Source organism: Alosa alosa, chromosome 7, assembly GCF_017589495.1.
Source record: "Alosa alosa isolate M-15738 ecotype Scorff River chromosome 7, AALO_Geno_1.1, whole genome shotgun sequence".
NCBI lineage: Eukaryota > Metazoa > Chordata > Actinopteri > Clupeiformes > Clupeidae > Alosa > Alosa alosa.
The window spans coordinates 16,222,149-16,246,561 of NC_063195.1; the positions used below are offsets into that span (position 1 = coordinate 16,222,149).

Genomic DNA, 24,413 nt, shown 5'->3' on the forward strand with positions numbered 1-24,413 from the left:
CAGGCCCTCTTGGCCCAGTATGATGGCATCTTCTCCTAGATAGCCAAGTTATTAGAGAAAGCAGCAGCCCGTACTCTTCCCCATATTCCTCGTAACAAAGAAAGGTGGTAGTCTTCGTCTCTGTGTTGATTACCAACAGTTAAACTCCAAGACCCGCCGTGACTCATATCCCCTGCCCAGGATAGAAGAGTCCTTAGATGCTCTGTCTGAGGCTAGACCTTACGAGTGAGTATAACCAGGTCCCAATGGCGGAGAAAGACAAAAAAAGACTGACTTTTGCACCACGTTTGGCCTCTTTGAATTCAATAGCCATTTTGATTTTAATAGCCATGAATTTGATGGCATTTGGGCTCTGCAACGCTCCCGGCAACTTCCAGCGCCTTATGGAGCAGATGTTTGGAGATTGACGCTATCAATCAGCCCTCCTCTACCTCGACGATGTAATAGTATTCTCCACTACAGTAGAACAACATCTCGAGCTGCTAGGGGAAGTTTTTGCTCAGCTGCAAAAACAGAATCTGAAAGTCAAGTGTCGGTTCTTCCAGCACCAAGTTCAAGTTCGGTTTTATTGTCATATGTATAGTAAGCCTACAATACAGTATTCACATGCAGTATAACAGACAAGGAGACATACAACAGAAAAAAAAGAAAAGACAGAAAGCGCATCAGCTATTCAACAATCTGACCGCCTGTGGAAAAAACTATTCCTGAGACGGGTGGTGCTGGATTTAATGCTCCGGTAACGTCTCCCGGATGGTAGGGGAGAGAACAGAGCATGAGTGGGATGATTGGGGTCTTTAATAACGCAATCAGCTTTTCTCTTGCAGCGGGAAGTGTAAATGTCGTGGAGATCAGGTACATTAGTGTCAATAATCCTGGCTGCTGACTTGACAACTATTTCAATTGTTTGCGGTCATGGGAGGTTGTGTTCCATGTGATGGTATGGTATGATGTGAATGATTACATGACATTTGAGCATTTGCTATTTTTGGCTGAAGAATATAAGTAAGAAAAATGCCAAGGCATTTCAATGGCATTATGGATGTGACAAAAAGTCAATTTTCCGTGGAATTGCCCTATGGACCCTTTCAAGAGAGTTCCATTATCAGCATCATAGTTGGCCCCACAAGACTTCCTTTTTAACATTCCATATGTTATCTTAATGCAGAGGAAGTAGATTGGGGCCCAAATAGAACGTTCATGCACTGTTTTTGTTTACCTTGTTGAAAGGGTCTATACTCAAACCATTTTCATTTTTTTTATCTTCATGTTTCTGTGCCTCCTAACAGGTAGATCTCGTCTCTGTCCACGCCAGCAGGCTGCATCTGTCTTAACCACATTCTCTGCAGTTTCTAGTCTTAGGCAAGCAGTCTGTTACGAACATTTTCCAATCAAACATGATTATGTTTCAAGCAACATTTCTTACTCAAATATTACCATTTTCCAAGCAGGAGAATAGAATCCTATCAAAATAGAATTTTGATTCTGATCAGAACTCGAGTCTGGCTTTGTCAAGCTAAACATCACCCTGTATTGAAACAGCTCACCATATGTCTTATAAGAATGGTATGAGTTACTGTCACACTGGCACACATTTTAATGTCTCACCCTGGAAGTAAATAGGGCTTATTCTGTGGAAATTACACATTAGTACAACTGCATCATTTACAGATTCAAAATGTACGAAGAGTGACTGAACCAATTCCATCATAAGGATGTGGCTTTGCAAATGAAAAAAAAGGTACAACAGGTGCACTAAATGTGGTGTGAAATGTGTGCAGGAAAGTCCTCTTGCCCGAAGAGACGCTGTAGAAAGACAAAATACCCGCTGGCCAGTCCAGGAACACACCGATCCGCTGAGGGTCTGGATTTGGCTTCTTTACCTGTGACATCGACTTTGTACTGACCCGGTCATTGTGGAAAGCAACGTACTGATCCCTGCTGCACGTCAGAAAATACTTTTCAAACGGGTTGAAACCAAACCTTTTACCCGCACTCTTATGTTTCATGCCAATGAAAATCATACCAGTCCAATCCACTTCCCAGTAGAAGCGTTCCCCCGATAGACTTGGGAAACACTGCACTTCCACCTGGGAGTTTTGCAAATTAGTCTTTGCCAGAACTCCCATATCATCATCGTCTGAGTCGAATGGGCTGTAGAACATCTCCAAGTTCCTTCTTGTGGCTTTCTTTAAGTCTTGAGATACGTCCACTCCGTCACTCCAACCAAATTTGAGGTCTACTGCATCTATTTCAAAGACAACAAAAAGGGTAATATAAAACACAACACAAACAACACAAAAGTAATCCTATTAATTCAACTTAGCCAGTGTGTACACAGAAATTGCTTCTAAAATCAACTTAGCCAGTATGTACACAGAAATTGCTTCTAAAATCATGTAAAACTTTAAATGCACCTACATTTCTTGAAACCCCATTTTAGGTGCCTTTCTCCAACATGATCCATGCTGTGAAAAAATATTTAATTTCCTCATGATTTATTATGGATATAATGCATTATGAAACATGTGTGAAAATAAATTACAACCCCAAAACAGAAAAGAGGACACAGACAACATATCAAATGTTGAAAATGACAAATTTGATGGAAAATATATGTTAATTTCGAATTTGATACCAACAGAAAGAATTTGATTGCAACATGTTTCAAAAAAAGTTGGGATGGGGCTAACAAAATGCTACAAAAGTTGTGTAATGATAAAGAAAACAAAAGGAGGAATATTTCACAACTAATTAGGGTAACTGGCAACACGATTAGATATGAAAAAGAGCAACCCAGAGAGGTCCTTTAGAAGTAAAGATGCAGGGGTATTCTTCACTCTGTGTAAACCTGTGTGCACAAATGATGAAACAATGTATTTTTAATGTTTCTTAAGATGCTATTGTGAAGTATTTGGGGAGTTCATCATCTACAGGACATAATATTATTAAAACATTCAGAGAATCCATAGAAATCTTAGCAAACAAGGGAAAGAGCTGAAAAACAAATTGGATGGCCATGGTCTTTTGGACCTCTGCATCAACACCAGACCTTTTTCCAGATCTGTCATTGTTGGGCCTCAGGAAAACCTCTGATAACTATTGTCTATGTGCACAATTTGATACTCAATTCAAAAACTGCAGCCAACATTGTAACAGTCAAAACAGCCAACATTGTATTGAGACATGATACAGAAAATACCACCATCTTATCTGGGCCTAAAATGGACTGAGGTAACATGGAAAAAGGCCCTGTGTTTATACCAATCAAAATTTGCCATTCTTTTTGAAAATCATGGACTCATCTGGGCTAAAGAGGAGAGGGCCTATTCAAGTATCCAACCTATCCAACTTGTTTTAGCGTTCAGTTCAAAACCCAACATCTATGATGGTGTGGAGGAGCATTAGTACCTACAGCATGGTCATCTTGCACATTTGGCAAAGCACAATCAATTCTGAATGATGTATACAGGTTTTGAGCAACATATACTCCCATCCAGGCAATGTATTTTCCAGGGAAGACCTTGAATATTTCAGGAAAACAATGCCAAAATTCTGCACATATTTAAATAGTATTTCTCCACAGAGGAAGAGTCCAGGTGCTAAAATGGCATGTCTGCAGTCCAGATTTGTCAAATTAGGTGCATAATGGAATTACTAAGAATACCCCATGCTGTTGAGCAACTGAAATCCTATATCGGTCTATACTCTAGTAACTGGTCTCCTCAGTTCCTAAACATGTACAGTATTTTGTTAATTGAAGAGTTGAAGCAGCACAGTGGCAAACATGCTCCCGTCCCAACTTTTTTTGAAACATGTTGCTGGCATCAAATTCAAAATTAACATATATTTTCCATGAAATAGTCCAAATTTTCATTTTCAACATTTGACATATTGTCTTATGTCCTTTTTGCTGATAAATATGGGTTTACGAGACTTGTACATTATCACATTCTGTTTTTATTTGCATTTTACACAATGTCCCAACTTTTTCTGTTTTGGGGTTGTAATAGCATTGATTACAAGAACAATGCACACTCTGCAGTCGCTTAAAAATGTCTGTGTTTTCATGTATAACTGACCCTCATGCTTCGGCCTGCAAATCTTGATTTCAGTGAGGAGGCACGCACAAATGCACACACGCACACAAACACAAACACAAACACACACATTGGAATATGATTCACAGGTGGCTATGACTTCAGGCATCAAGCACCTGTGATGCGGTGTAATGTAATGCTGTCTAATGTAATCAGTGTTGGGGGATTTTGCCCAGAGCTTGAGCAGACATGTGTTTTGTGGCGTGGGTGGTAGATGGGTGGTGAACGCTCATATGAACAGGTACTCCACCGCATCGCTTCTTTTGGCGAGGGGCATAATGTCATCCTAATCCTCATCGTGTAGGATTTTGCCATTTTGATTAGGCCTTATATGGGGCAGCCGTGGGCCTACTGGCTAGCGCTTCGGACTTGTAACCGGAGGGTTGCCGTTTCGAATCCCGACCATGATTGAAGTGCACTTGAGCAAGGCACCTAACCCCTCACTGCTCCCCGAGCGCCGCTGTTGTTGCAGGCAGCTCACTGCGCCGGGATTAGTGTGTGCTTCACCTCACTGTGTTCACTGTGTGCTCAGTGTGTTTCACTAATTCACAGATTGGGATAAATGCAGAGACCAAATTTCCCCTCACGAGATCAAAAGAATATATATCCCAGTATGCCAGAAGTGCAGACCTCTGCCATGACCTAATGCAACACTAACGAAAGTGAAACTACGTTTGTGGAGAAAGAGAGAGAGATGTGACCACGGGTCACAATGGAACCCGAAAGGGACGGCGTGGCCACTTGGACCCAAACATGAGATACTGACGCTGCAGCTGCCTCTCTCTCTCTCTGTGTGTGTGTGTGTGTGTGTTTGTGTGTGTGCGTGTGTGAGAGAGAAAGAGAGAGAGAGAGAGAGATAGAGAGAGATCCTGCTCATCCAAAACAATCAAGTCAACAGAAAAACAGAGAAAAACAGTCAAAACAGCCAGTGTCTCAGTGACTTGCCATTAACACCTTCACTGTACACACACATACACACACACACACACACACACACACACACACACACATATACAAGGTTGCAACTATGGTGTAAAATGTGTCTTCTTCCTTCTCTTGTGAATGTGGCCGTGATTGTGTGTGATGTGTGATTGACAGGGTGTGTGTTTGTGTGTGTGTGATGTGTGATTGATTTAGTGTGTATTTGTGTGTGTGTGCGTGACTGGGTGTTTTCTGTTGGTCTGTCAGATCTCCCTTGAGCAAGGCACCTAACCCCTCACTGCTCCCCGAGCGCCGCTTTTGATGCAGGCAGCTCATTGTGCTGAGTGTGTTTCACTAATTCACGGATTGTTATAAATGCAGAGACCAAATTTCCCTCACGAGATCAAATAACAATATTTACTTATACTTATCATACTCTCTATCACATTGTTTTTATTTGCATTTTACACAATGTCCCAACTTTTTCTGTTTTGGGGTTGTAGAACTGTACATACATATACATCCATGCATACTGTATATCGGAATGTAAAGTTTAAAGGTAGCTATCCTGGATTTACATAGATGATATCAAGGCCTGGGGACTTTAGGGAAGTTATGATATATTATATATTGTGTGTGTGAAAGGTTAGGGTGAAGCAATAAAAGTGTGTGTTTTGTGGTGTGTGTGAGAGAGAAAGGACGAAGAATACAAGTGTGTGTGTGTACAGTGTGTAGATGTGTACAGTAGTGTAGTTAGTCTAGTTAGCTGTACTGTGATTAACCCCAAATGTTAATACACATCCTTGCCTATTTTAAATGGGTATACTGAGATGGTGATGCTTTTTAAGTGGGTATACTGTGTAGTCCTGCGTATATCACGTAGACTACACCACTGGGTGTGTATGTGTGTGTGTGTGAGAGGGGGAGAGTGAGAGAGGATGAATAAATTATAGTTTGTGCAATTTGTGACGTTGGTTAGGGTGAAGAAAATACACTGTGTGTGTGTATGTGTGTATCATTTCTAACCGCAATTTTTTTGTTTTCAAACTTTTGATTTCCGCTAAATGGGAGCTAACCAAAGCTAACTACTTAGTGCAAGTGTGAGATCACATTTTAATGCCAGATGTGTTGCCTCTGTAACTGTTGAGCAAAGTATGAAATGGCCTTGGGTGGGTGATAAGATATAACATATACATATTTGACTTCAACATGAAAATATTCCCTGAGATATCTGCTATCAAAACTATTTCAACCTCACTTGCGAGTTTCAAGGCTTGTGTTCCTGGGTCCTCTGCTGGATGACAAATCATTAACAGCCATTATTCAATTATTGCCAATTCCACGATCTGCCTTTTATACCACAAGATTATCTTTAACCTACTTCAGTTTCTGTAGATGGCAGTGTTGATCTTCCAGCCTTGCAGACAGCAGCTGTACTCCTGACTCTCCTGGGTGATTGTAGCTGAGATCCAGCTCTTCAAGATGATGGGGATTTCGGATGAGAGTGGAGGCAAGCAAAGCACAGCCTCTCTCTGTGATCTGGCAACCAGACATCCTGCAAAGGATCAAGTTTACATTTCCATTATTTCATTTTGGTAGAGGCTTTTAACAAAGGCACCTTGCAAGGAACAGGAACAATAATCAAACTTTGGTAAATTGGGAGACTTTAGAGTAAATACTATGTTGGCTACTAATTCTACTAAGTCTGACAAAGTTCAAAGAGATTAGGTAAAGAAGCCTACAGTAAGTGTGAGCTTAGGCATGGATAGGAGGTGCTCTTGGAAAAAAGGGTTTTCAAATTCAATAGGATCGCCTATTGCTGTCCCCCTGCCCGGATTCCTGGCCTGCGCAGCCTAGCGACCCACTACTTGCCCTATGACAACTCCTAATCCCCTTGGACAATTTATTTCCTACACTGGACTGTTTGAACTTTCTGACACTAAATAAGATTCATGCATTATCATACTGGATATGTAACCATCCCACCTCTTTGTAACATACACCTCAGGTGGCGTACACCTAACTATCTTATTCATTTATCATGTAAACAGATCTTACTATTCTGCACTGACCCTAGGCAGATGGGTCAGGCCCTTGAGTCGAGGATCTGCTCGAGGCTTCTTCCTGCATGTATCTCCAATTGTAGAGAGTTTTTCCTCGCCCCTGTTACTCATGGGCCTTATCTGATTGTTTAACACTTTGTAGAGCGCCATGAGACATGTGCAATGTTTTGGCGGTCTATAAGTGATATTAAATTGAATTTAATTGAAATTGAAAAATTAGGACATGACCAAAGCATAAGCAGATTAAAAACAATGAGATATCACTCTGTTGGATGATAAAGGACAGCATGGTTTTCCATATCATATTTGCACCTGAGGACATGAAGAGAGCAGTTGGAATTCCTTAGTCCAGCTGATAGTCGTCTCAGTCCTGCGTTTGGCAAATCGTTGTCTGACAGGTCTAGGCCTTTCAACTCCGAAAAAGACCATAAAACAGAAGCCAAAGCCGCACAGGAGCCCTTGTAGAGGTTGCAGTCTTTCAATCTAGCAGAAGGAAAATACACACATATAAGGAGCAAAACAACAGGGTATGTCGCAGCCAAACTAAATCAGAGTAAAGATGATATCGGTACGCTCAAGCCAATCCAAACTTTTCTCATCTGTTGTTCCTCGTTGGTGGAACACACTGCCAGTTCCTACAAGGGCAGGGACATCCTTTTCCACTTTCAAAAAACTCCTGAAGACCCAGCTCTTTAGAGAACATCTACTCTCATAGCAACACTTACAACAAGTCTTACTGATCCTAGCACTCACCAGCCGTTTTAAACTGACAAGTAACTGTTAAAAACAGCACTCACCGACGCACTTATTCTTACTGTACTCTAATGTTTTTTTAAACTGTCCTAAAATTGTGAGAATTGTTCTAAAACTTACTGTTTACCATGTTGTTAGTCGCTTTGGTTAAAAAGCGTCAGCCAAATGTAATGTAATGTAATATCTTCAAGCTAATATCACTGCTACTTAACAGGACTTCTGGCCTCAATGTGAAATTGATTACTTTATAATAATACCTTCGACTTTCATGGTACCCAAGGTCGCTTTACAACACATGGATGGGGGGACCTCACTAGTAACCACCACCAATGTGTAGCACCCACCTGGGTGATGCACGGCAGCCATTATGCGCCAGAACGCTCACCACACACCAGCTTGAGGTGGAGAGTGAGGGAGTGAATGAGCCAATTACAGTGGGGGATGATTAGGGGGCCAGATTGAATGAGCCAGGTTGGGAATTTAGCCAGGACGCCAGGGAACCCCCTACTCTTAGCGATAAGTGCCATGGGATCTTTAATGACCACAGTGAGTCAGGACCTCGGTGTAACGTCTCATCCGAAGGACAGCATCTCCTACAGTGAAGTGTCCCCGTCACAGCACTGGGGCATTGGGATCGATCATTTATGGCCAGAGGGAAGAGTGCCACCTACTGGCCACCCACCAACACCACCACTTCCAGCAGCAACCTAGTTTTCCAAGGAGGTCTCCCATCCAAGTACTAACCAGGCCCACACCTGCTTAGCTTCAGTAATTCAGCTAAGACAAGGTATCCATTGGTCTGGCTGGTCCATTGGTCAATTAACACTGACCTCACTTGAAGTTGGGCACTTATTGCTTACTTGCATTTCAGTATCCCCTCCCTATGGAAGGGATTTGAACTTCAGAGTGAACTCTAAATATATTACTGTCAGATGAATATTGTAACGTTCTGTGCCAATGATGAGACAGTTTATCATTAACCGGGTTTAATGTTGACTGTTGTCGGCCACGCCACAAGAACACACTTTTACACTCACGAATAGGGCTCCAACTCACACACACCTCCTCGTAATCTCCACTACCTATTCCCCCCAAAACTACACACATTACCCCCGGAAGGAGGTGGTACCCCAACCCTGGCCCAGGTAACAGAGCCTATCAGAACCATTTAACACATTAACCATGCTCACATACTTTTAGGAACTTAGACACGTTACTTTTAGGAACGTAGACACGCTACAATATAAATACTGTAGCATGCCAATAGTTGTGAAGAAACGTTGTGCTTTTGGAATTGAACGAATGAATGAATGAATGTATATCCACCATTTCAACACTGGCCCACATGACAGGATACTTAGCTATGTCTGTTACTGCAACAATGCAATCCCTACCCAAAAAGACTGTCTTGTGGCGAGACATCTGCATGATGGTCTATGGCATGATATCAATGTAAATTACACAATAACATGACAGTTACAATAACAATAAAGTAAAAATATTGTCAATTACATATTGTATTTCCCAGAATACCAATTAAAATAGATATCTGTAAGGATTAATATTTAATCTCTTCAAAAATATGTGGACTTGGGCTGTGGCATTCTGGGAAATGCAGGGCCGATGGAAATTGTCTGTATTCTGTCACAAGTACGGAATTCGTACTGTTCCATAATACTGTTCGAACTGTTGCATTCGTAATGTTTTACAAGCTCATACAGCAGGGATCACCAAATGGCGGACCGCGGTCCGAATCCGGACCGTGATGTGATCCTATCCGGACCCAGACCATAATAGCCTAATTTAGATTTTCACGTGATTTCAAATCTGCACTAAATGTTTCGTTGGTTAGGATAACAGCATTTAGCCTACTTCAGGAGCTTCAGGAACCATCATTTAGCTTGCTACTACTCAGCCACTGAAATTTATGAATTCTGATAAAGTCGAGTCAGTGAGTAAAGTAGCCTACTATGGAGAAGAGACTGATAGCCTGAAACGAGCGAGGAGAGGAGACGGGACGAGAAACAATCAGATGGATATCTAAGTTAACGATAAGTAGGCCTAAGTTATTTTCAAATCATCGATTGCTCAAAGAGGAGAAAGCTAGACAGCGAGAACAGAGCTTTATATAACGATACGGGGGCAATACCACGCATAAACTGTCACGTCATGCTAGCGGCAACTAAATATGAATGTGACAGTTTTGCGCGGAATTGCCCTGGACCTCTTCTATATATTCTGAGACAGGCGATTTTTAAAAGCGCCAATTTGAAGCACCTCTACTAGGCAAAGCATATATTTTGAGCAAGCATAGGGTAGGCTAGGCCCATTCAACAGTGAACTGAGACCACTTGCTGATTAATGGGTTCAAGGAACCAGCTGTGGAATATCCATCCTTGTCTCAGCTCAAATTTTATTTTATTTAAGATCCAAGGCTACTCAGTTTTTCTCCCCAATCACTCTTATCTTGCCTTATTTCTCCTCATTTCGAATGTTGCCTTTTAGGCTACTTATTTTATTTCACATTAAACATTAGGCCTAGGCCTACAATCTTCTATTTCTTGAATTTCCCCTTGGGGATCAATAAAGTATCTATCGATCTATCTATCTATCTATCTATCTATCTACAACTAGGCTCCATCTATCCATCCTAATATTATATATATATTATACATACATACATATACATAGCCTAAACATTATGATGCTCCGGACCTTTGCTTAAGGAAATTTTCCGTAACTGGACCTCGCTGAAGATTAATTGAATACCCCTGTCATACAGGGTTCACTTTTGCATTCAACAATACTCACCCCAGTGTGCTTAACCGACAGTGGGGACTCATTAGTCCGGTGCAGACCAGCTTAACTCCTTCATCTCCTATCGCATTGCCACTCAGATCCAGTTCCCTGAGACTCGACTGCTGAAGGACCTTGGCCAACGTCACACAGGACGTCTCAGTGATGTGACAGGCACACAACCTGGTAACAAAATAGGCCAATATGTGTAAGAAAACCCACCAGTGCATAACATAGAAACATATTTTCCATTATATTTATACAAGACGTCTATTTCTACAAACAAGCAGGTAAGTGACATAATACCTCAGTGTTTCCAGGTCACGCTTTTTGCTTAAAAGTGCCTGAAGTATTTTCTCTACTCCAGCATCTGTCAAGGGGTTGTAACTCAAGTCAAGTATCTTAAGCTGGGATAACGGCATCTCCATGGCCTCGGCCAGAGTGTCACAGATATCTTGTTCCAATTCGCACCCACAAAGTCTATTAAGGAAGAAAAAATACTTTGTCTGTTAACCTAGCTTTGCTATATTTCTGGGGAACCAGAACGTAGCATAAACATAGGGCAGATGATGACAGATAAAGAGAAAAGGAGAATGAACTAAGGACATGTGACGCCAAATAAGCAAGTACACTACAACAAGTTAGATGTTAAACCAGATAAACCAAGACCAGACATCAAATGTAAAAAAATCAAACCCAAAAGAAAGACAGAGAGAGAGAGAGGAAAGGAGAGAGAGGGGTATCCAGAGGCCAGAGAAGAGAAGAGAGTGACGTGTGACAGTTAAATAAATGCTCAAAGTATTCCTTAGTATAACTATCTCCTGTCCAAAACGTAAATGTAAATGTAATCAGGTTTATAGGCCAAGTATACTTGCATATACAAGGAATTTTGTCTCTGCATATATCCCATCCTTGAATTTGTGAAGCACACAATGAACACACAGTGAGGTGAAGCACACACTAACCCGGAGCAGTGAGCTGCCTTGCTATAGTGGCGCTTGGGGAGCAGTGAGGGGTTAGGTGCCTTGCTCAAGGGAACTTCAGCCATGGATGTGGGCATGGGAGAGCAGTGCTCAACCACTTCCCCCGCCCACATTTGTCCTACTAGTTGGGATCGAACCGGCGATCAAACCATTCGGTTTCAAGCTCGAAACCTTAACCAGTAGGCCACGGCTGCCCCACATCACAGCTGACAACAGTTTGATGTTATTGAATTGTGCGGTCAGTTAACTTTATTGCCTTTTGACTTTGCACCAGGCTAACAATGTTCCACTATAGCACTACGTTGTGTGAAATGTAGCTGATTGGGAAGTAAGATGGTTCACTGGGGCCAAATACATTACGAAGAGAAAGGCAAATTCGCCCAAGGAAGAAAGAAAAATTAACTATCTCAGAGAGGTTAAAACATGAAAACAACACATGGAGGATAAGCACATAAACATAAAAAGGACATTTGGCTTAAAACTTCATCAGCTCACCAACACTGAACACAACCATGACGTAAGTTGCCTATTCTTCTGACCATGGCAATAAACTTGTTATGCTAGTGGCCCACTTCTAACGCTCTATTCCCCAAAGAAGTTATTATAAGCTACTCAACAAAGCAGGCTAACTTACAGTGCTTATACAAAGTATTCACCCCCCTTGGATATTCCCCCATTTATTGCTTTAATAAATGGAATCTTTGTCAATTTTTTTTTACATTAATTTACAGAAATCCTGTCCTTAATGTCAAAGTGAAAGTGAAATTGCTACATCGCAATGTTAATTAATTAAAAATATATCATGCAAAATAAGCAATTGCATAAATATTCACCCCCCTTAAAGTGACTGACCTAAATCAACAGCTGACCAGCCAATTGGTGTTAATAGTCTCACAATTAGTGAAATGGAGATTGCCTGAGTGCAGTGAATGTGTATGAAGACACCTGCGTCTGGTAGGTCCAGTCACTGGTCAATCAGTATTCCTACCATGAAGACAAAAGACCACTCCAAACAACTAAAAGAAAATGCTATTGAAAAGCATAAGTGAGGGGATGAATACAAAAGAAAATGTGAGTCACTAAACATCCCCTGAAGTTCAGTGAAATCCATCATTAAGGAATGTAGGGAATATGGCAAATGTGCAAATCTGCCTAGAGCAGGCCAGCACCACAAACTGAGTGACTGTTCAAGAAGAATAATGGTGGGCGAGGACACAAAGGCAGTTAAGAGCTTCAGCAGTTGAGATGGGATAAACTATGCATACAACAACTTTTGCCCGAGTTCTTCACCAGTCAAAGCTCTATGGGTGAGTGGCAAAGCTCTTATTAAATCTAAACTAAAGTTTGTCCAAAGACATGTGGGAGACTCCAAGGTCTAATGGTGGAAGAGGGTTCACTGATCTGATGAGACCAAAATTGAGCTCTTTGGCCACCAGACCAGATGCTATTTTTGGCGGACACCAAACACTGCACGTTTGAAGCATGGTGATGGTACTGTAGCAATGGTATGGTATAAAGACAACAAGAGGCAGAGTCAAGAGGCAGAGTCAAAGCCCAGACCCCAGTCCAATAGAAACTCTATAGCTGGACTTGAAAAGGGCTGTTCACACCTAATCCCCCTTCCAACCTGACAGAGCTTGAGCAGTTTTGCAAAAAAATTGAGTAAAATTGCAGTATCAAGGTGTGCATGCCTAACTGATACCTATCCACGCAGGCTCCATGCTTTAATTGCGGCCAAAAGTGCATCTACTAAATATTGTCTTGAAAAGGGTGAATATTTATGCAGTCGCTTATTTTGCATTTTATATGTTTAATTAATTAACATGACATTTTTGACATTAAAAAGGGAATTGTTTTACAAATTATTGTAAAAAAAAGGCCAAATTAAATTAATCAAGATTCCATTTATAAAAGCAGTAAAAGTGGAAATATCCAAGGGGGTGAATTTGTTTTATAGGCACTGTATACCATCAAACTGTAGTGTAGAAACATTAAATCAGCATTTTCTCTCCAGGGTGAAGTTATCAACCAGGACAATACTAACTTGGCTCTGATGCAGCGTCCTATAACTGGAATCAGTCTTTTCCGACCCTCTCTTGATGTATTGTACTTCCTCAGGTCAAACTCCTCCATCACCTCATTTGATGTGGTAATCATGTAGGCAAGGGTAGTGCACAGGGCTGGGCTTATCCTCTGATCAGAAAGATTCTTCATGAAATTCTGAATTTCTTTCACCAGTGAGTTGTCTTTGAGTTCGGTGAGGCAGTGGATGAGATTGATGCAACGTTCTGGGGATGGAAGCTCTCTCTCGTTGTCCTCTCTGAGCTTGGTTTTAATGAGCTGGCTGGTTCTCATGATGCTCTCTTGATCTATGGTTGTTTGTAGCTTGAAATACCGCCACAGACTCTCATCCACCGAAAGCCCAAGAAGAAATCTGAGAAAGAGATCCAGATGACCGTTGGTGCTCTTCAGAGCTTTGCCAATTGCAGCCTTGTGTAAATCATGCAGAGTTCCCATTGTGTCTGTATCACCACTCTGTTCACCTTCCTCTTCATAGTCATATGTGTTGCGATTATATCCGACTCTGGGATATGACTGTCTGTTTTTTTGTACTGGAAATGGGTTTGACCCTTCAGAGACAAACTGGTAGAATGTGTAGAATGCAGCAAGATACTCTTGTATGGTGAGATGGACAAAGCTGTACCACTTATCTCTGAACATGGGATCTTCCTCTTTAACCACTTCAGTAAACACCCCTGAATGTACGGAGACATCAGTGACGTCAATCTCATACTTCCTCAGGTCACTCTCAGAAAACACTAGATTTTGTTCCTCTAAGTTTGCAAAGGCCAGCTTACCCAATTTGAGGATGATCTTCATGTCTGTCTCTGACAGTGGCACCGTATTGTGTTTTCCATAGTACTTCTCATTCTTCTTCTGCATCTGATAAAGAAGAAATCGGGTGTACATAGTAGTCAGGGAGGTAGGGATGTTTTCATGAGCAGTGTCCAATATCTCAGGAAAAGAAAGCACTGTTGCTGAAATCCAACAGAAGACTGGGATGTGACACATGATGTGTAGGCTTCTTGATATTTTGATATGTGAGATAACCCTGTCTGCTAAATTATCATCATGGATCTTCTTCCTGAAATACTCCTCCTTCTGTGGGTCACTGAATCCTTGTATCTCAGTCAAACGATGTGTCGTTTGTGTCCAGTTGCTGACTTTGTGGATGGCTGCCGGTCGAGAAGTTATCCATATTCGTGCAGATGGCAAAAGACGATCAGATTGTATGAGATTTGTAATCAGCTCATCCACTGAACACTTTTTTGTGACCTTAGACACCCTCTTGTTGTTATGGAAATCAAGAGGAAGACGACTTTCATCCAGACCATCAAAGATGAACACAATGTTGAAGTTCTCATAGGTCTTTGGGTCTTTGACATCCTTAAGTTCAGAACAGAACTCCTCCAGCAGCTCTTGAAGACTGTACCTGTCATCATCGTCAATCATTGTGTTCAAATCTCGAAAGGGAAGCACAATCATGAGATCCACATCCTCGTTGGCTTTCTCTTCGGCCCAGTCAAGGATAAATTTATGCACAGAAACTGTTTTCCCAATACCAGCAATTCCTTTAGTCAGAACAATTCGAAAATCTTTTTCCTCTTCTTGATCATTTTCATTAGGTAAAGGTTTAAAAATGTCATTGAGGTCAATTGGAGTGTCTTGAGATGATTGTGATTTGGAGATGCTGTCGAAGTCCCAAACCTCATGTTCATGGTTTATTCCCTCTTTCTCTCCCTCAAGGATGTACAACTTTGTGTAAATATCATTGAGCAATGTTGGGGTTCCTTTCTTTGCGATGCCTTCTAAAATGCTCCCAAACGTCTTTCTCAGTTTTGATTTCAGTTTTTCAGACACTGTTTTAATGCAAATATCTGTTAAAAAGAAGGCAGCATTGATATTAATATCAGATGAACTGGTGGTTTGAAAGTATCAATTTGAATATTTTGGGCACAAATAGTGTGCTATGAGTAGGGGTGTGCAGTGGAGCAACTATTTGTATTTGTATTTAATACAAACAATATTTGTATCTGTATTTATATTCGGATACAACCCAGAAGTGAGTGGGGCTTAAACCAAAAGTACGTTATAAATTATGTTGAAACATTTTTTGAAACTCATTTAGCAAATAACTTCACTAATGATAAAATGTCTGTTTTAGTATCTGGTGTATTGTGTGAATCCATGCCTTCTATTATGAACAAAAACAAATAAACATTAATAAATTAACAAAACACGATCCTGTGACATCAGGCAAAAAAGTCATTGATGCCATTATCAAGGGGTAAAAGAAGGTTTACTATACATTCTGATACTTCAAGCTGTAAGAGTTTATACATAGAAAATAGATGAGGTTTGAAATTGTTATGCCAGGGGGTCAGGATTTGGAGGGTTAGCTCAGCCAATTAGCATAGCATTAAGCATTAAGGCCCCCAACATCCTCGCGCGTCCATGTTGGTTAAGCATTTCTAGAAGACGACAAATAAAACGACTGCCTACTTGGATTAAGCTAAGGATACTTAATGTTACAGGCATGTTTTAGGCTGTATTATACCAGGCTTTGTGGTATTATAAAAGAAAAAAAGTAAATGTTCTAATAGTTACTATTATTTGTACTATTTGTGGGTTGGCAAGATAACTATGACAATACATGTTAGCAGATTCATAGCAACGGCCTTAAGATTAAGGGTCTGACCACGAATAATGAAAATGGCCCAATTCAAGGGGCGGCATTTGAAAATCTCACTGCACGCAATTGGACTTTGACGCAATTGACCTGTCGCTAAGCTCCGCCCCCCATTGTTACCGTGTGAAAACTCGGACAAACAAACCAGACTTGAATAGAAATACATTGTGGACAATGGCAGCTGACAGTATATGAAAGCAGGCTTTGAGGACGTTTTGGTTGATAAAAGATTTACTTTCCTCCAGAAGCTATCAAAAGGGACTTAATTATGCTATGGAGGGGTGTATTCAAAACTTTAGAATACATACATGGTGACAAGCATATGTGGCGAGTAGCCGTGCAAATCACCGTGCAAAAAACACTTACGTTAATGCTAGCTAGCTAGCTAGTGGAAGATTGATACTAAGATATGTTATGTTAATATTTGATGTAGTAAGAATATAGTAGTTGTTGAATGAGCATTTTCATCTTGGGATTTAACAGGGAACCTGTGCCCACGTTGTTGACCATGGTTATCCGTCATTTTTTTTTAGTTAATAAACTCCATAAATAACGATTAATTTGACATTTTATGCCACCTCCCTGTTGTTTACTATGGAGTTGTACGAGTTGATGTCCGAGTCCCACTGAGGCAGGACTGTCATCGGCTCATCAGCGTTCTAAAGGTGGCGCATAGCGACAGGTCAATTGGATAACACTAAGACCAATGTTTACTGACTGATTCGTTTCAGTGCTGTCGTCATCTGTTTAGCTCGCCTCATGGCCTGCCTTATCAGATACACTGATGTGATTAGTTCCTCGCAAAGCAAGGGGTAAAAGTAACGTGCATCATTACTCATTGCCAGAGTGTCTCGCAGAGATAATTCAATTGTGCTTTTGCAAGAACTCTGGAATTTCCAGGGTAACATTGACATGATTAGACTATGGATTTGATTTAACTGGTCAGGCTGCCAGTTGAGGCAAAAGCCAAATATCCAACAACCCTGACTGTCCCCTTTATAGATTAGTAGATATATATAGATAGATATAGATATCATCAAAGGAAAGTTTCTGATAATGACAGCAGTTGCAGAGTCCAAAATGTCTGGTTGCTTGAACCACAATACACCTGAGGGATGTGCGCTTCTATCTGTAAGTTTAATTTGCGTTGGCTTCATTTTGTCTGCCTACAAATGTAGCCTAGGTTTAACAAGCTGCAAATTCACACTGGGTGCTGAGTGCAGCGTAAGGTGCGTTTCTTACGTCCCATGTCTACTTAATTATCATTTTCGTTGGATAGCCTACATATTGCACACTTAGTGGCCTAATACAGCCTGTTCAAATATAGCATTTAGGGATTATTATTTGTGTAGCCTAAAGTAAGTCCTCACTCAATATTGATTCGCATTGTTTATTATTACATATGAACATCATTAAATAGCCTAGGACTTCGAGATACGGGGCAAACTTCTACCACCATTCCCAAATTGTTATCCCAACCAATGAAATCAATTTGTGCCTATAACAAGAGTAGGTGAAGCGCATTCCCAAACAACGTCTTCCTCTGAGGGAATATCTAGTCTTCATAAACGACGTACCGTTGTACCTTACGTTGTCTCTGTCTGTAACGTGGAATCCAATAGGCTAATTCTAGCTGGTGGCGGAAACAGGCATCCAGGAAACAATTTTTTGGCTGAACTAGCTAGCCTAGCATGGGCCATTGAAATGAATGGGGGCGGGACTTAGTCACTCTTTCTAGTTATATATAATACCTCCATGCTCAATGCTTAGTTGCATTATATGTCTGTGTACTTCCTGGGATGGATTTCATCTTCACCCTATAAGGTTGGGCTTTATAGGTTTACTATGAATGGATATAAAAGCTGTAGCAACTGGACCAATAGTTGTAAGAAGGAAGTTTATGTTCACCATGTCAACACTGCACAGCTAAATTTGTGTACATGTTCCTGTCACCAGCACAATCAATACTTTAAGTCCTATGCACAGGATTAAGGTGCTGTGGATGTTCATCTAGTTGATTGTTTGTAGCATCAATGAAAAATTACACGATGACATGACAACAACAGTATATAGCCTTTAATGTCACTTAGTTGTATTTTATTTAAAGATTCAATTTCAGTAAGGTTTAATATGGGATCTCTTTATATAGATCTCTTAATATAAAGACTGAGGCTGGCATTCTGGGAACAAACTTCTCCATCACCATCATAAGTAAATTGAAAATTATGACAGTAATTAGTGTTAAACTAATACTTGTGCAGATTTAAAATGTAACAAGTTAACAATTCCAAGTGTTAATTGCAACTCTGTGTAAAGGTGTTTCCACACTGTATCTGAGTTGCATTTTTTACACTTTATGGATTATTGAATTAACACTGACAAGATTGGGACAAAACTAAGCACTGATGGGCCCCATCATGACAGTCTAAAACGCCTGGTCACTGGCAAATAGTTTAAACAAATTTCGGGGTTTGTCCAGTCCATATTGGGTGTGGTTTAGTTATGAAACGTCCGGTGCAAGGTGCAAGAAGGTGGGCCTTATGTTTCTTAATCAGTCATGGGTGTGTTGTGGGCATATAACATCATTTAAACCAATGACAATGACATCTGTCATTCCCTTTAACAAAGCGAAGCACAACTTCAAACAGTGCATTGGTATTTTGATAGTCAGTGGCGCATTTGAAGGAATCTGCTTGCACATGACACCGTATGGAATAGTCAATCCACTAAACCATGCTTTACTAAGACCTATAGCAGAGTATAGCCTATATACGCATTTGCACTCGTTTATTATTTGAACTCATTGGCAAAGTGTAACTAACTTCACCGTGGTCTCATAGTCAATGACAAAACATTTATGCACCGTTACTTTCACTATTGATTGGAAATACCACTAACATCGAAAACATAGCCTGAAAAGCAACACTTACCCCAATAATGTTTGAATGACTGAATAAAAAACATAAGGACATTTATCCTGCAGAGGAGTTGCTGCTTACATCTCGTAACAGTACGTCTTCAACTGTGCTTCATATTTGACTCTCCCCTCACCTAATCACTTTTATCAGTCATTACCAATTTGCTAATGATGGTGAATAACTACTCATTGTGAGATGTATTTCGTAATATAGTATAAGTATATATACTCTTTTGATCCCGTGAGGGAAATTTGGTCTCTGCATTTATCCCAATCCGTGAATTAGTGAAACACACTCAGCACACAGTGAGGTGAAGCACACACTAATCCCGGCGCAGTAAGCTGCCTGCAACAACAGCGGCGCTCGGGGAGCAGTGAGGGGTTAGGTGCCTTGCTCAAGGGCACGTCAGCTGTTTCCTACTAGTCGGGGTTCGAACCGGCAACCCTCCGGTTACAAGTCTGAAGCACTAACCAGTAGGCCACGGCTGCCCCTAGATCTATCTCTTACTCTAATTAATAATATCTTATTCTAAATATGTTTCCCATTGTAATCGTGTAATTTACAGTATAATGTTTTGCATGGATGTGCGCCGGTGCACGTTTGTTTATGAGGGAAGCATGGTGTGTTGTGCACACGCCCATTTCACTGTTGATAATGCACTCTTAAAATAACATATAAATAACTCGCCATGGACTTCTGACCAGGTTTCTCTTGGTCAGTGGCGTAATGCGTTTTAGGTAGTGTACGACAGCGATTTTTAGACAACGCACCAGACCCCTCCTCAGGTTGTTAATTGCCACACCCCTTGGCGCATTGCTCAAAAAAAGAGACGTGCAAAATAAGAAATAAACTTTGCGCTGGAAAAATAACCCGTTTTCTGCCATGTGCCAGGTCGGAAAGTAGGGGCCATAGACTATGTGTTAAAATCAACGATTTAATATCTATTTTACTAGCTGTTGTTGTCATACTTTTCAGTTAGCTTAGGGAGAGAAGCTATATAACTAGTCGATTGAAACATGCTATTTTTGTCAAGTTTTGAAGACATTTTTCAGTTGCCAAACTACATTTCAGTAGAAGTAGACTTTTGTTTATTGCTGGTCAGATGATCATATGGCTAATATCCACATCACGTTGTGCTCACAAGTTGCGTTTACAGCAGGCTAATCAGTCAGCATGCCATGCATAGCCATAGTTTGTTGCTAAAGTAACTTATAAAGTTAGTTCATAAAGTATCATGGTCCATGCATAAGTCTGTCCATACAATTGTAAAATGCAGGCATTTAGGCAACAGGAAAAGTAAACACTGTCATATCCTGATGCAATAGTATCCTGATGCAAACAGATTAGGTGTGAATGATACTCTATGTGTCAGATGACAAATTTACACTACAGTAGGTAATACTAGAAAGATATGCAAATTTGTGGCATTATGTCTCTGTCTTGTAGTGATGAATTCAATGTTTTAAAAAAGATAATGAAAGAGCAACTTCTACATATTTTCTATTCAATTTCACTGTGATGTGGAGAACATCCCACTTTTGGAACTGGGTTGCCTGTGACAGACTGTACATGAGAGCGAAGAGCCACAGAGACACCATAAGCTTTGGGGGAAGGTAGCTACAGTACCCTGGCAGAGCCATTGATAGGTGGACAATGACAGCCATTGACACATGGACATTGACAGGGGGAGGGGGAAGTTACAGGTGTGACACACCCATCTAATCATTACTCATTTGAAATAGCCACTGGCTTCAGAGAAAACATAGTTAGTCTGAAGTGTTTAAAATTTGTACTGAAACTACATAACATTACTGAATGCTCGTCCTACTTTTTTATACTGTAGTCAACACTTATGTTTACAAGGTTCAGATTTCAAAAGTCTTGCCGAGATTTATGTATAGTGTGAAAATAATTTCATTACATTCACTTTACTCTCATATTATTATTGTTGAGGTTTTCCAGAATATAACCATATGTGTCACTTTTGCATAGGTATTTTTAGTGGGATGAAATACTTAAAAATGTCAAGGTGTAGCAGACAGGCATGGGATCTCGAAGGGTTAACACTGAAATTGTTGCTGTGTACTAGTATAAGGTATAGGTAGGAAGCATGCAGGTACAATGGAAAGATGTAGAGTGTGCATTATGACCTGATTTCAGAACAGGAGCTGAGGATGTGCTGACATTGATGTTGACAGATCCTTCAATGTGGCAAGAATGAAGTTGAGGTACCACTGCAACCCCACCTGTGTGAGCCGTAATGGTGGATTGGACAGGTCCAGTCTGAGTCGTAATGGCCGACTCACTGGAATCGGAATCGGCCATTACTAACAGCCAGCTGTCATGGAATGAGAGAAAATGCAGGTAAATTACAGGTAATTGCTAAATACAGTGCAATCTGTAGGCCTTTTGTACATTTTACACTTACGTTAGTACCAATTTCATAAAAAACAGTTGCCTACTGTTTATTATTATTATTATTATTATTCAACTATTATACTTAATGAGAGCTTTGTTCGAGAAGAATGCATTCTTGAACATCCTGTGCTGCATAGATCATTGAAATGTGTCAACAGTCCAGCAACATGGTTCGCATCAGAAACATTGTTCTGTCACTGAGAACCTCACAAATGGACCTGAACATTATACAAGCTCAATGTCATGTATAGAGACATGTTGTAGGGTCAGAGACAGGATATGAATATGCTTGTGTCTGAGTGTATTATTTTGATTTTAAATAATTTTAAATAATTCAAAACATGCATCACTGCATTCTATAAAAAATATACAACCTATGTAGTTTGTATATTTACAATACACAACAACCATCGTCTCCTTATCTGCAAATCAATCTTAGGCATACTAGAGACAGAATAGGCTACACAATCCAGACAGATCCATTTACACCCACTAGGCCTAACCTGGATATTAACTATGTTTCAACCTGCCCGGTCTCCAGTGGGGGAGACCGGTAACCTGACCCTAGCCAGATGAATGTCGTTCCGCTTAGCTCCGCCTAGCTTCACTCACATCCATCTGGGACCTCTTCCATTGAGAGTGACTTCTCCAACCAACTTTATGGTTTAGCCAATCAGGACGCAGGGCGGGAGTTTCATAGATGTGACATACGTTAGACCGGCACATCCGGGAACTTGACTCGTGACAAACGTTCCCGCCCCTTTCGGGGGGAAAACAAACAACCCCTCTCATTAACTCCAACGCAAATTAGGGTCAATAAACGTAATTGCGTAGAAATCGCAGAGGAGTAAATAATAACAAAAAATACCACAAATCAATATGACCACTCAATACATAACCACTTTGCGGTCGTTGACCGTGAAAGATACCTACAAAAGCTTAATTCAGTTAATATAAAACATGTCCCTTCAGTCTCCCCGAGTAACGGTGGTGCAACAACCCCACTCAGTGACCAGAAGTGTCATACGGTCTTCTCTTCTTATGGCTTGTAGCCATAATTTTCTTCTGTCAGGATTTTTTTTGAGGACATGGTAGGCAAAAGAAACTCAGGAGGGGTTCTTAGCTGTGTGGTTGGTACATGTCTACCGGTTCACTCTGGCTTGTTCTGAGGGAATGTTTTCCCCTCAAAAGGGGCATGGCGCAAACAACCTGCTCTGTGTGACGCGGGTCCGGTTGTAAGTATAGCGTAGAAGCGACTGTGAGTCTGTTATTAGCGTCACGGGTTGGCTTCGATGTGAGTGGTTGAAGTAGCACGTCAATAGATGACGGACAAGTGGCTTATTCAATCATATGCAAGCATTTTTTGATTAGGCCCAGCCTTCTGAAGCAACACTTCAATGGATCGGTTCCAGATGGATGAGTGGAGCTAGGCGGAGCGAAATTCATCTGGCTATTGCCAGGTTAGGAGACCGGGGCAGACTGAAACATTGGCGAACTTTGGCTGAGCAAGAAGGAAAATGTCTCAGGCGAGTGTTTCTAGGCCCTAGACATTTTCCTTCTTGTTCTGCCATAGTAAGCAATTCTATTAACTTATTTGCAATTTCCTGTACAGGGTATTTGTTTTCCGAGCTGATGTCATGAACACACCCTTTACAGAGGTTGGGATTTTAAAGTTTATGGCCACCTTACACCAAACGATTTTGACAAGATTTGGGAAAGATTCTTGAAAGATTGTAGTCTTTTAATTAATGCCCCCCATTCAAGCTTTACTCAAAAGACTCCAATCGTTCAAGAATCTTTCCCAAATCTTGTCAAAAATGTTTGGTGTAAGGCCATTACTTGAGTTTTTTCTGTCGGCTATGACATTATGTGATTCATTTGCATGTTAAGTTTTGATTCACAATTTCTTGTTAAGGCTGCTTGTGCCACTAACGGTAGCACGCGTGCTCAGTAGTCTAGACATAGCCTATTTCCGAGAAAATATAGCGCATTTTGTTATAGCAATCAAAGTGTTAGTTATTGAATCAAACTACATGGAAGTTGCTATTTAGGGCTAGCACGACCAACACTAACCCAATGTTTTGCGCTGTAGCCTCTGGTGCAGAGTTTTTAAGCTAGTCCTTTTTTTAGAAACGTTCATTTTCTCATTTATATTAGGCCCATCGACTTTCATCGATCTTTCAATTTGCAATTTGAATTAATAAAGTATCTATCTATCTATCTATCTATCTATCTATCTATTTTCGTGGTTTGCGAGGTTGCAGACCTAGATTGGATTAACAAAAACACGCTACATAAACTCGATAATATTAATTGCAGTATAATACAAATATACAATTCCTTCATTGTGTATGTATGCATGTTGACAAATGTAGTTTTACCTGTTCAAATGTCAGTGGTCGTCGAGGCACTCGTCTCCGCATTCTTCCGTATTTGTATCTAAGGGGTAAAAGTAGCCCTGGAAGCAAATGTAATTTGCTGCCGTTAGGGTGCGTCTAGATTTCTAGGCTAGGGGAAAAGTATTCTGAACACTGCACAGATCAAGTCAGCCAACCACTGTGTCCCATAGAGGGCGTAAGAGTGCAATGCAAAGTTAGACCTGCAGATGCCGTTTGCAGACAACATGTAGCCTATTACAGTTTTTCTCAGTCGCTTTGGTGCTTTTCTCATAGCTGAATGAAAATTATTAGTTCAACCTCCACAACATTTAG

General features: G+C 40.7%; 1 protein-coding gene across 1 annotated transcript; it reads right to left on the reverse strand.

Moving 5' to 3' along the window:
- Positions 1–1,579: 1,579 nt before the first annotated feature.
- Positions 1,580–24,155, reverse strand: LOC125298625 (NACHT, LRR and PYD domains-containing protein 3-like). The gene is made up of 9 exons (XM_048249438.1): positions 24,084–24,155; positions 21,435–21,622; positions 13,661–15,554; positions 10,940–11,113; positions 10,649–10,816; positions 7,397–7,567; positions 6,403–6,576; positions 2,422–2,468; positions 1,580–2,248 (listed from the first exon to the last, which is right to left on the reverse strand). Exons 2-9 carry the CDS (start codon positions 21,607–21,609, stop codon positions 1,674–1,676), a joined length of 3,378 nt encoding a protein of 1,125 aa, XP_048105395.1. The 5' UTR covers positions 21,610–21,622; positions 24,084–24,155; the 3' UTR covers positions 1,580–1,673.
- Between the last annotated feature and the right edge of the window lie 258 nt (positions 24,156–24,413).